The sequence below is a fragment of the Rhincodon typus genome, chromosome 3 (assembly GCF_021869965.1).
Source record: "Rhincodon typus isolate 14 chromosome 3, sRhiTyp1.1, whole genome shotgun sequence".
Classification (NCBI taxonomy): Eukaryota; Metazoa; Chordata; class Chondrichthyes; order Orectolobiformes; family Rhincodontidae; genus Rhincodon; species Rhincodon typus.
Genome location: NC_063334.1, coordinates 8,059,843 through 8,073,321, shown reverse-complemented (window position 1 = coordinate 8,073,321; position 13,479 = coordinate 8,059,843). Strand labels below are relative to the sequence as shown.

Here is a 13,479-nt window from a genome sequence, read left to right as displayed (position 1 = left end):
ATGTCCAGGAGAATGCACAGATAGTTTACCTAATGATCTCAACAGATTGGTGGAAAACTACACATGGATAATTCTCATGATTGAAGGTATCCTACGAGTAACACTGTAATTAAAGAGCATAGAAAAGTTGACAATGTATATTCATACAATTTGATCCTGTTGGTATGCCTTGACCTAAACATGCTTGAGGAAGCAAAAGGAGTTCAATTAGTCAGCATGAATAAGTTGTCCAGGAACAAACCATTGCTGACTAACTCGTCAAGGGACAATCGGTAGAAGATTTCACTGGGCTTCCTAAACTCATCGCAAAACCCAAAAAGAAGAAAGGAATTGGCAATGGATCCTCTCAAGCGTAAGAGAATTGTTTCATACTGTCAACAGGGAGGAAACTGTGATTATAGGACTAGTACAGCTAAGTTTGCCAGAAATAGCAAATCTTGAGAACAAGAGTGAGCAATGCAACTCACTTGACCTCGTTGAGGAATCTTTAACTGAAGTTGTTTAGGTAGCAAAACAATCTGGTGTAGAAATTGGTATAGCAGATTTAACTTTGTTGCCAGATAAAGACTTGGCTGCAGCACAAGAGCAACTTGTCAGTCCTTTATTTTTCATAGAATCTGGACAGTGCTGAAAGAGGCCATTTGGCCCATACAGTCCATACCGACCCTCCAAAAAGCATCCCAGCCCCTTGTGACCCTGTATTTCCCATGGATAACCCACCTGGCTTGCACATACCTGGGCACTATGGGGCAATTTAGCATGGCTAATCTACCTAACCTGCACCTCTTTGGACTGTGGGAGGAAACTCCACACAGATGGTCACCCTAGGCTGGAAGCGAACTCAGGTCCCTGGCACAGTGAGGCAGCAGTGCTGGCTGCTATGCCACCCTTTCCAAAAAAGAATTATCAGTACTCCGAAGCAGCAATTCACTGGCACTATGATTGAGGATATAAAAAATGTTCAGTTCACCAGGATGGCATCCACAGAAGACCATCGAAGACAACCAACTTACTTAACAAGTTGAAGTGAAATGCTTATATATATCAGCAGTGATTTATAAGAAGATTGAGAATAAAGGTTTGCTTGAACTCCAAGGGAGCTGGTCAGACATCCACAGATTCAGGAAATGGTCAAAAAAAGAAAGAAATTGCCTGGTCTGCAATTCCAGGATATCGCAAGGATAAAGACTTGTTTCAAGAAGCAACCGTCTTCCATAATGACCTTTCATGGGATTAACAGGTGCCTGGATGATGCAATAGGACAGCAATATGCATTCTCGGGGAAGAATTTTTCTGAGAAGGGAATTCAACAGTAAAAGGATCCTCCAGACAAGGTAATGGAAGAAGTAGCAGAAGCAGCATCCTCCATCAATGACGCCCGAGAGATAAAAAATCCTCCACTGGAGAAATGATATGGAGAAGATCAAAATCAAAACTTCTCAAGTCAAAGTCTGATTTTCTTAGTCCAAAGCGAATGCCTTATAGAAGAATTCTAAAAAACTTATCAGCCCAATTTGAATTTGTGAAGTTAGGACTTGGGAGAAATGTATTAGGGTTAATTGTAAACGTATTTAAATTCATGAACTTGTTTTCCCATTGTAAACATTTATATGTTGGGGGGAAGATATTGTCTAAATATTGTAGTTCCGAAAAGGTTAACATTGGAAATTGTACTAAGTTCCACACAATTTGATGATGTCATGGTCTTGGGTGGAAAAAGGAGGAACCTACCTTGAGATCTTGATGAGGTCAAATGTGTCATCCCTGGTTCCTGACTGTCTTAGTAGTTATGTTTAATCAGTCAAAGTACCTTGTGCCTATAAACCTCATCTGGTCAAATCAAGTGCCTCTTGTTAAGACTCACTCGAGATTCATCCTCTCCCACCGTTACCCACCACGGTACCCTGAGAAGAAGTGTATAGTATTAGTTGAAGCACATTTGGCACAGTAGTAGTGACCCTACCTCTGGGTCGAAAGGTTTGGGTTCAAGTGTCACCTGCCTTGGAGGTGTGTCAAAACATGACTGAAGAAGTTGATTAAAATAATTATGGTGTTGGTAGAGGAAGCAAGGTCATTGCGTTAACAATTTGGATGCCCAAGCTAATGCTGTGGGGATATGAATTTAAATCTCACCGCAGTAACTACTGCATCTTCAATTAAATTAATAAAGATCTGGAACTGTCCTCTATTCGAGGAAGTGGAGTGGTAGTATCCCTACGTTTGAGCCAGGAGGGCTGGGTTCAAGTTCCACCTGCTGCAGAGTTGTGCACAAGTTTATTTAAATATCTAGAGTATAGGTAGGTGGCTTTTTTTGTTTCAAAAATATACTTCATTCATAAAAAGTCTCTGTATATGTGCGTTGTCACAAATGCAGTTTAGTTCTGTATAGCTACATAGCAAGTAAACAAACTCTATCCAAAAGACCAAAGACCTCTCTTATACACACAATACATCATTTACATATATTTGAGGCACTACTAGAAGGGTCTGATAACTGAACAGACTCCCATTTAACCTTCAGCAGGAAGACCTCTCACAGTGGTCTTTCCTCACTGTGCGCTGGTGGCCGCTGTCCCAAGCTTTAGTGCATTCCTCAGCACGTAGTCCTGGACCTTGGAATGTGCCAGTCTGCGACACTTGGTTGAGGTCAACTCCTTGTTCTGAAAGGCCAGCAAGTTTCAAGCAGACCAAAGAGCGTCTTTCACCGAGTTGATGGTCCTCCAGACGCAGTTGGTGTTTGTCTCAGTGTACGTCCCGGGGAACAGACCATGGAGCACAATAAATCAAATCAATCAATCAATCGATCACAGAGTCCCACGGCATGGAGCTGCTCGGGACGAACCTTTCTCCAGACTTCCTTTGCAAAGGCACGCTCCAGCAAGAGATGTGTGCAAGTCTGAACTGCCCACAGCTGTATACATGAAGCATTGCACAGGTAATATCTTTCTCACCACAATCCAAGCAATGTCTTGGTGCTTTTTTGTAACGTTCTGGTGATGAGGCATTCTGCCAAAAGACTTTGACAGAATGCTCAGGGATCCACCCTCTCCTTTTTCCTTAGGGTTGCGAGTATACTACGTGCTGATCATTTCCTGATGGACTTTTTTCTCTCCAAATTTCTCTATGAAGAACAGGTGATATGGAACGGTCCAACTACTTGCAGCATTCTGCGACAACGAGGCCAATCCCATCCCTCGCAACACCTGGGACAGGTCGAACCTCAGTATGTAGTGACACTTAGTGGTTGCATACCAAGAGTCTACGCAAAACTTGATGCAGCCCCACATAAAGTTGGCCATCAGGATGAGTTTTATATACGGGCTCCCTTTAGATATGGTCTATCTTAGACCTCCAGATTAAGTGGAAGATGGCTCTGGTGATTGAAACAGCACAGTTTTGGGAGATAGGTCAGACCTGCACCATGTACAATAACAGAGTGTGCCTCACACCTGATGGTCAGGTTTTTACCCGCAATGGAGAGAGACCAGTTTCTGCTTCACTTTGTCGATGTGCTCCTCCCAAGAATTTATGCACGCCCCGGCCCTTCTGAACCGTATGCCCAGCACCTTCAGGAAATCTGTCCTGACAGTGAAGGAATAAAGGATTGGTCAGCCCAGTTCCCAAAAAACATGGCCTCATTCTTGCCTCAATTTATCTTGGCTCCCAAGGCGAGTTTGAATCATATGTGGATGCTCGTGAGTGTGCGCACTGACAGCAGATCTGAGCAGAAAATGGCAACGTCATCCATGTACAGGGAAGCTTTGACCTGCAGGTATTCGCTGCCTGGAATAGTCCCCTTTCTCAGGCTCGTATCCTTCCTGAAGGACGTAGCAAAGGGCTCTGTACAACACAAACAAGGCAGGAGAGAGTAGGCAGCCCTGCCTGACTCTGGATCTGATCGAGAAGCTTTCTGATTCCCACCCATTGATTGCTCAACACCGACATCATTAATGCAGTGTGTATGTGTACCCTCTGTCAACGTTGAAAGACCTTATGAAGCAGAGTATTTAGAAAGGATTGGAACAATAAACTAAGCACTGGAGGAACATCCAAGCCCATCCAATTGCAAGTACCTTTCACAGTCTTAAGAAGTTCGAAAGGACTTTAGAACCACTGAAATCACTGTTGTTATGTGGCAGAGTGCTGCAGCTGATAAAAATTCAACTTGTGTCTCGGCTAAAGCTTAAAGTTCTGGCCAGGGGCACCTCAACATCCAGTCACAATGGGGAAGAAACGCTGCAGCTTCTTGGACAATATTAATGGTCAAATTTTGCTACTTTCAACTTAAAAAATGAATGACTGACTGACTGACTGGCATTTACAAATCAGCATCAGTGTTTGTTTAGTATTGATGGCAGAAATCAATCAGGATTCTTACTTCAAAGGTTATGTAGTGTCATAGTAGGATAGTACCAAACATGCCAAATGACTACATACTGGTACTCTACACTGTCAGCATTTCAATTTCAAACTCATGTGATCCACGATGCCACTGCAGCTCAATTACGTAGGTATGATTGGTCACCAACCTCCCTTCCTCCTCTCCCGTAACCTCTCCACCACCTTTTTTTGTTTACTATGTTCATTCTGTGTCCTCTGGTTGCCAACAATCCTGCCAGTTGGAACAGTTTCTTCCTATTTATTATATCAATCATTCAGTATTTTGAACGTTTCTGTTGAATTTCCCATTAATCTTCATCGCCTTAAGGAGAAAAATTTCAACTTCTAGTTTAATTTGGGTTTAGACTAAAGACTTCAATAATTCTGAATTGTTTTCTGATACTCTTTTACAATTCGAGGAAATAGAGATAGCGGGTGAGTTTGTTTATTATTTGTCTCTTTTTCTTCTGGATCCAATTGCTGAGGAATTGAATCATGCTATTATAAATTTTTCTGGAATTTGAATAAGTAATACCAAAATTTTTTTTAAGAACCTAAGTAACTTAAATGATTCATTAAAAACATGGCATGGAAGAATTTCTAACTTGTAATGTCAATGCTTAATGTAATATACAAGAATAATTTTCTCCATTATTCAGATAGGAGAAGTCGAGAGCACTTGCAAACAAATTTGTCCATGTGATTTGTTCGCAAATGGAAGGATTTATGTTGAATGAATGCTGAAGATCCCTACCATTCTCCCACTCCATCATAATTCCATTTGGGAGGCTTCGGTTAGGATTTACGCAAGGGAACAAGACAATGGACAGACTAAGCTATTTTCTCCTTTACACACGCCCAGTCTGCACCCAGCCATGTCAATATTAAGCAAATCCAAATAAGCATTGTGTTTCAGATTTGTGTAATGGGTTTCAGAGTTGCATTTCTACTGTGCATGGAGGAGTCAATCTGTCTTATGAATGCTCACACTTTATTATTTGGAATTGTATGGAAGCAACACTGTAAGGTGGAAGGGTGGAGGAGTCTTAGATAACAAGGTGTAGAGCTGGATGAACACAGTAGGCCAAGCAGCATCAGAGGAGCAGGAAAGCTGACGTTTCAGGCCTAGACCCTTCTTCAGAAATGGGGGAGGGGAAGGGGGTTCTGAAATAAATAGGGAGAGAGGGGGAGGCGGATAGAAGATGGATAGAGGAGAAGATAGGTGGAGACGAGACAGACAGGTCAAAGAGGCAGGGGTGGAGCCAGTAAAGGTGAGTGTAGGTGGGGAGTTAGGGAGGGGATAGGTCAAGGGGGCGGGATGAGGTTAAAAGGTAGGAGATGGGGGTGGGGCTTGAGGTGGAAGGAGGGGATAGGTGGAAGGAAGGACAGGTTAGGGAAGCGGGAACAAGCTGGGCTGGTTTTGGGATGCAGTTGGGGAGGGGAGATTTTGAAGCTTGTGAAGTCCACATTGATACCATTGAGCTGCAGGGTTCCCAAGCGGAATAGGAGGTGCTGTTCCTGCAACCTTCGGGTGGCATCATTGTGGCACTGCAGGAGGCCCAGGATGGACGTGTCATCTGAGGAATGGGAGGGGGAGTTGAAATGGTTCGCGACTGGGAGGTGCAGTTGTTTATGCGAACCGAGCGTAGGTGTTCCGCAAAGTGGTCCCCAAGCCTCCGCTCGAGGAGCTTGAACAGTTCATCCACTTCACCAACACCTTCCACCTTAAGTTCACCTGGACCATCTCTGATACCTCTCTCTCCTTCCCGGACCTCTCTGTTTCCATCTCTGTCAACCACCCAGAAACCGATATCCATTTCAAGCCCACTGACTCCCACAGCTACCTAAAATACACCTCCTCCCACCCACCTTCCTGCAAAAATGCCATCCCCTATGCCCAATTCCTTCACCTCCGCCACATCTGCTCCCAGGATGAGACATTCCACTGCTGAACATCTCAGACGTCCTCGTTTTTCAAGGACCACAACATCCCCCCCTCAGTGGCGAGAACACCCTCGACCATGTCTCCCGCATTTCCCGCAACTCATCCCTCACACCCCCTCCCCGCAATAACAACCAAAACAGAATCCCTCTCGTCCTCACATACCACTCCACCAACCTCCGGATCCAACGCATCATCCTCTGACACTTCCGCCATCTGCAATCCGACCCCACCACCAAAGACATTTTTCCCTCCCCACCTTTATCTGCTTTCCAGAGGGACCACTCTCTCCACGACTCCCTTGTCCGCTCCACACTCCCCTCTAGCCCCAACATACTCGGCACTTTTACCTGCAACCACAGGAAGTGCTACACCTGCCCCTACACCTCCCCCTCACCCCCATCCCAGGCCCAAGAAGACTTTCCACATCAAGCAGATGTTCACCTGCACATCTGCCAATGTGGTATACTGTATCTGCTGTTCCCGTTGTGGCCTCCTCTACATCAGGGAAACCAAGCGGAGGCTTGGGGACCACTTTGCGGAACATCTACGCTCGGTTCGCACTAAACAACTGCACCTCCCAGTCGCAAACCATTTCAACTCCCCCTCCCATTCCTCAGATGACACGTCCATCCTGGGCCTCCTGCAGTGCCACAATGATGCCACCCGAAGGTTGCAGGAACAGCACCTCCTATTCCGCTTGGGAACCCTGCAGCTCAATGGTATCAATGTGGACTTCACAAGCTTCAAAATCTCCCCTCCCCAACCAGCCCAGCATGTTCCCGCCTCCCTAACCTGTCCTTCCTTCCACCTATCCCCTCCTTCCACCTCAAGCCCCACCCCCATCTCCTACCTACTAGCCTCATCCCGCCCCCTTGACCTGTCCATCCTCCCTCGACTGACCTATCTCCTCCCTAACTCCCCACCTACACTCACCTTTACTGACTCTATCCTCGCCTCTTTGACCTGTCTGTCTCCTCTCCACCTATCTTCTTCTCCTCTATCCATCTTCTATCCGCCTCCCCCTCTCTCCCTATTTATTTCAGAACCCCCTTCCCCTCCCCCATTTCTGAAGAAGGGTCTAGGCCCAAAATGTCAGCTTTCCTGCTCCTCTGATGCTGCTTGGCCTGCTGTTTTCATGCAGCTCTACACCTTGGTATCTCAGATTCTCCAGCATCTGCAGTTCCTACTATCTCTCTAACACAGGTAACCTTCGTGACAGAGCAGCCAGCCTGCTGGGTTGGAGGGTGCTGGGGGTGGTGGTAGTTTCGATCTGCCCAAATATGGGGATGATCAGGGCACAGTTATAGGGTGAGGGTGGTGGCCTGTAACAGCCATACCTGTGCCCTTGCTTTTGACCCCACTCTACCCACCAGGGGTACCCACCAATGATCCTCCCAATACTTATGTACCAGGCCAGCTGCTCCAAGACATTCCTGTGCCACCAGCACCGTGGATCGGAGTGGCTGCCAATCTTTTAGTCAGCAGCTTCCAGGAAGGTGGGACACCGTTGCCTCAGGAAGGTCCCAGTGGGTGATCATGTACGTGCCTGACAGACCCATAATCTGATGGGCTTTCCTGTTTGTGGTCATGGCAGATATCCCACGGGTTTTTGCACCCACCACCATAATTAAAAGAAAAAGTGAAACATACTGCTATTAACCAATCTGATCTATTTCCTCTTAGTCTTCACTCATTCCCTACTCCAAATAATTAGCACTTTTTCTTTAAATGCATGTTACAATCTTATCTGCCTTGACTATATTCTATAGCAAAGCATTCCTGGTTCAAAACATTCACTTTATTCACTGTGATTATTTTCAATCGCTTGCTCTTCATCAGACTCATAACTCATCAGCCAAAGCAGTAAAAATAAGCCTTTATATTTCAAAACTCTGCATAACTTTAAAACTCTCTCTTCCCAACTACAGTAGTTTTTGGGGGAGTGTTCTTTAGCGAAAATGTGAGGACATTGAAATGAGTACAGAAAAGAATCCAGGGATGGCACCAGGAATGTGGAACTTCAGTAATGAAGCAAGTTTTTTTTTTTTTTATTTAACCTATTTTTCGAATCAACCTGTTCAGAGGTGTTATTACATACACCTGGAGCAGGTGGGATTTGTATCCAGTCTCACGCTCTGGGGTAAGGACTCTACCTCTGCACCCTAAGAGCTCATTTTAAATTTCACCAGCTGCTATATATGGCACAGCAAAGATCCATTTCAAAAACTTCTCCAACTTAAGCAACAACCATTTCCCGTTATTCTACTTCCTGTTCATTTACCAGTGCTGCGCGCTATACTTCTTCATTTGCTTTATTACATCTGATTGTAAAATCTTACAAAGATCAGGACATAACAAAACATTCTGTAATATGGCAGTCCTGATTATCATAGAACATAGAACCCTGCAGCCCAATGGTATCAATGTGGACTTCACAAGCTTCAAAATCTCCCCTCCCCCTACCGCATCCCAAAACCAGCCCAGCATGTCCCCACCTCCCTCACCTGTCCTTCCTCCCACCTATCCCCTCCTTCCACCTCAAGCCCCACCCCCATCTCCTACCTACTAGCCTCATCCCGCCCCCTTGATCTGTCCATCCTCCCTGGACTGACCTATCCCCTCCCTAACTCCCCACCTACACTCACCTTTACTGGCTCCACTCCCGCCTCTTTGACCTGTCTGTCTCCTCTCCACCTATCTTCTCCTCTATCCATCTTCTACCCGCCTCCCCCTCTCTCCCTATTTATTTCAGAACCCCCTTCCCCTCCCCCATTTCTGAAGAAGGGTCTAGGCCTGAAACGTCAGTTTTCCTGCTCCTCTGATGCTGCTTGGCCTGCTGTTTTCATCCAGCTCTGCACCTTGTTATCTCAGGTTACCTGTGTTCTTGCCTACAGGAAATGGAGTTAATAACACCGGTTGTTTGAAGCTGCCCATAAGAGGTCATTAATTGACCACTTAATGGTCTCAACTGGTTCACTCCTCCATCTTAACTCCTGTGTTGGTAGAAAGGTGGTAGGTATCTCCCAACAATCACCAATTCAATTATCATCCTTTCACACCACTTTTTCACTGCGCCTCAAGATGGGAAGATTTCCCTTCTCAACAGAGTCAATAATTGCCCTTAAAGTTTTGGCAAAGATCTGTAGCTCAGGTTGTGGGTGAGTTTGTTGACTTGCTCGCCGAGCTGGCTTGTTCTTGTTTCGATGTTTCATCACCACACTAGGTGACATCATCAGTGGAGCGTCTGATGAAGCGATGTTATTCTACTCCGCTTGGAATTTATACTGTCCGGTCCGTTATAGTAAGTATTGTCATTTCCGGTTTTGATCTATATGGGTTTGTAAATGGGGTCCAATTCTTTTTGTTTGTTGATTGAAGGATGGGTGGAGAACCATGCCTCTAGGAATTCCCGTGCGTGTCTATTTTTGGCTTGGGCTACTATGGTTACTTTTTCCCAGTTAAATTGATGGCCTTCATTGTCTGAATGTACTGATATTAAGGAGAGTTCATCATGTCGTTTTGCTGCTAGTTGATGTTCATGTATTCTGATGGCTATTTTCCTTCCTGTCTGTCCGATGTAATGTTTGTGGCAGTTGTTGCATGGTAACTGCCATTGTTGGGATGGCAATGTGCAAAATACCTCGTTGCCTTGAGATATAAAGAATGAAATAGCTGAAATGATTTAATCACACTGTAGATAATATTACTAATAATGGGTCTCTGGAAAGTAATTCCAGTATGATGCACTTAATTGTTATAACCTCCTGTTTGTTTTTCTACTGTTTCTAAAGGTAAACCAACAACATTCTGCGAAACAATGGGCAAGGCTGAAATTTGGCTGATTCGGACGTATTGGGATTTTGACTTTCCCCGCCCACTTCTGCCCAACTTTGTGTTTGTCGGAGGGCTTCACTGTCGACCAGCAAAGCCACTGTCTCAGGTAAGACTGAGGAATCAATAGAGTCTGCTGTTTACCATCACGCCAAAACCAAAACCAAAACCACAGCAACCAATTAAAGGGTGCAGAACAATGTGGTGATTTCATAAGGTGCAATTGGGTACTGATTACCCAGCATTCTGTCAAGAATGTGTAACTTCATCCAGTTATGGTTTAAACAGAGTGCACGACTCATATTATTCAGGAAATGTACATTTTAGAAAGACAATGTTTTCATTGAGGGCTTTCATTTCTCTTTTAACAGCATTCTTGAATCGGAAGTGTAGACGCTCTGTTGTCTTTCAACTTTGGTAAACTCTGTTTTTGCATATCCTGAGGGATGCAGTCAACCTGTGCACATGCCCAAGGCAGTGAAGCTTTCTTTATTTGAATTAACTCTAGCAAGTTTGGCATATTTGACAAGAACAAAAATGTTGACTGTGCAACTGGTGACACCAGCTGTGGGCAAGAATTTTCCACCATGCCAATACGTTCCAAACATCCAAAGCAGATACAAATCCTGTAAACAAGATGTCAGCAGAGTCATCCTGCACCCCGAGGGAAGCTTCACTTGAAGCAGATGTTGCGTTTCCGAGATTGGCCTGTCCAGCCATCTGAAGAAATGCAGCAATGATCTTATCTGAACTCTGTAAAGTTCTGAGGCTGCTTCCCATCATCTCTCACAGATGGATGGATGCCAATTAATTCTTCATTGAGAAGAGCATTTGGGAATTTTTTTTAATATGGCTGGGTTCAGACTGTCACGTTCTGGTTATAGTAAAAATAAAGGGTCATTTTTGTACAATTCCTTTCTTAACTGAGGATACTGAGAAACACTTCATAATTAGGTATGTTTGAAGTGAACATGTAGCTAGTTTTCATTTTTTGAGGATCTATTCGGTCTTGAGTTCAACTTGAGTTGGGTTAACAACCTGCTGTATTTGCTAAATACAGTGGTCTTTGACCACTCTAATTCTCACTGTACATACTATAGCCAAATTATTTCACATTCATCTCCCCCACACCACAAACTTTCCTTTCCAATGTGGCTCAGATTAGAAACTGTTCAGTATTGATGTTTAGCCTGTACTGCATGACTTTGCCATCAATACTATTCGAATGTTCTATGGAGTCTGCTTTTCCTATTAAATCAGATGCAAGTGATCCACCAAGTCTTTCAAACACTTGAACCATTGTGTTCTGATTTTAAGCAAAAGGTAAATGTTTTATGTTGTATTTTTTCATCCTTGAAACGCAGGACTCCCATCTAAGGTGTGTACGCTCTTCGTACTCTCTCCCTGAACTCAACAAAAGGAAGATGTTTCGCAAGGAGAGCAACACAGTAGTAACTCAGTTATGTCATAAGGGATCCTGATATCATAAATGCATTAACCATTGTTTCACTTCTGTTATTCTTTTTTCATGTAATCTTTTCACTTTTGGATATTTTTGTTTTGTGTGCCCATCTTGAAACAAAGATTTTGCTACAATTGAGCTATGAACTAAAATACCTTTAATATGTTTTAGTTCATGAAATGCTACATAAGAATGGTACACTTAATTTCATTTGTGCTCCATGCACATTGTGAAAATAAACCACTGCATTATCACACAGGTGGTAATTACTGGGTCAAGTGAGTAGGTCCCAGATATTACACTCAATCCTTAAAAGTCTATATATTTTTAAAGTAGACTAAAAATTATAGGACACAGGAAACAACACTTAATAGAATTTCAGCAGAGTATGCGTCATGAAAGAAAGGCTTAACGCTAGAATTAGCGCATTGACGCCATTGAGGGAAGGTAATGTTTTCAGCTCACTGCTGTGTGTCTAGGCATGGTCTTTGTCCAATCTGTGTTCTGATGAGAAATCAGAAATGTGACATCAGATGGGAAAAAACCGGCGTAGTATTTCATTGTCAGATTTTCCTCTCTTGCCTGTCTTGTGCTCATTGGGAGTTAAAATAGCTGAATCCCATTTAAAAATTGGCCACCTTCAATATAATTTGATAACCAATGCAAACACCATGCTCAATTAATTAGACAAAATGGCCTGAATTTTTGCTCCCGCATTGGGAACACGGAGTCAGTCCACCCCAGGAGAAACTCAAATGGCTGAGCTTTTGTCCTGGCTGTGGTGGGCGCATCTGGAGGCGGGTCCACTGTCTACGGAAAGAGTGTGGAATTCCGAGTGAGTAGTGGGCTGTTTAAAATCCCACCTTGGTGTTCTGGGACATGGTTCCAGTTATAATAGAAAGTCAAGCCCTTGCCCCTCATTCCCACATATGCTCCCTGAGCTCCATCCATACCAACTCACACCAGTCATGACCCCCCACTCGCCATGCCAACCTATTCATCCTTGTTCATATCTGTGATCCTTTATTGCTCTACACCAGTTTAGTTTCAATGTGTAAATTCACTCCCTTAGCTCACCCAGTATCCACCACAGGTAGACCTCGGGAACCACATCAGAATGAAGAAAAATAAAGCATCTATTATCATCTTGACTCTTAAAAAGAACGCATGGATAAAAGTTCTTTGCATACATTTAGATCCCTTGAATTTTAAAAAGAAACTTGTATTCTTAGCCTCACATGAAAGACAATTTCATATCCATTTGGAACTGTGAATCAAACCTATTGTAAAAGCAACACCCCCCACCCCCAACCCCCATGTGATACTGATCGGTTGTGGAAACAGTCAAGCAATACTAATACTTTAAGAATCGCCGTTAGGTCTATATTAGAAAACAGCTACAGAAATTGTAAACATTTATTTTTATCACTGCAGTGTTTTTTTTAACTCAACATTTAAAGATGAGAGGATTTGATTGACTGAACAGGTTGTCCCTACCACAGGTCTTGTCTATTTTTCACGTCCAGTCATGTCTGCTCTTGATAATACCATAGAAGTATCTGATCTCTGTCAGTTTCTCGTGCCATTTTGCCTCAGTCGCAGATCTTTTCTGTCTCCGTGGAAAATTTGGGGCCTAATCCCTTCTTGTTTTACAGGAATTGGAAGAATTTGTTCAGAGTTCGGGAGAGCATGGCATTGTGATCTTTTCTCTGGGCTCATTGGTTAAGAACCTTGCAGCTGAGAAAGCCAAAGTGATTGCTGAAGCACTGGGAGAAATTCCACAAAAGGTTGGCCCTCTTTGCAAACCTCTATACATGTAATTATATCTGGTTTTTCCAGATTACTTGAATATTGATGAGGA

General features: G+C 43.8%; 1 protein-coding gene across 1 annotated transcript in view; it reads left to right on the top strand.

Annotated features, from left to right (window-relative positions):
• The window catches only part of LOC109915024 (UDP-glucuronosyltransferase 2A2-like), a 68,742-nt gene that overhangs the window by 37,524 nt on the left and 17,739 nt on the right, over positions 1 to 13,479 (top strand). The window contains 2 exon segments of the mRNA XM_020514633.2: positions 10,117 to 10,265; positions 13,274 to 13,405. Coding sequence (XP_020370222.2) covers positions 10,117 to 10,265; positions 13,274 to 13,405 — 281 coding nt within the window.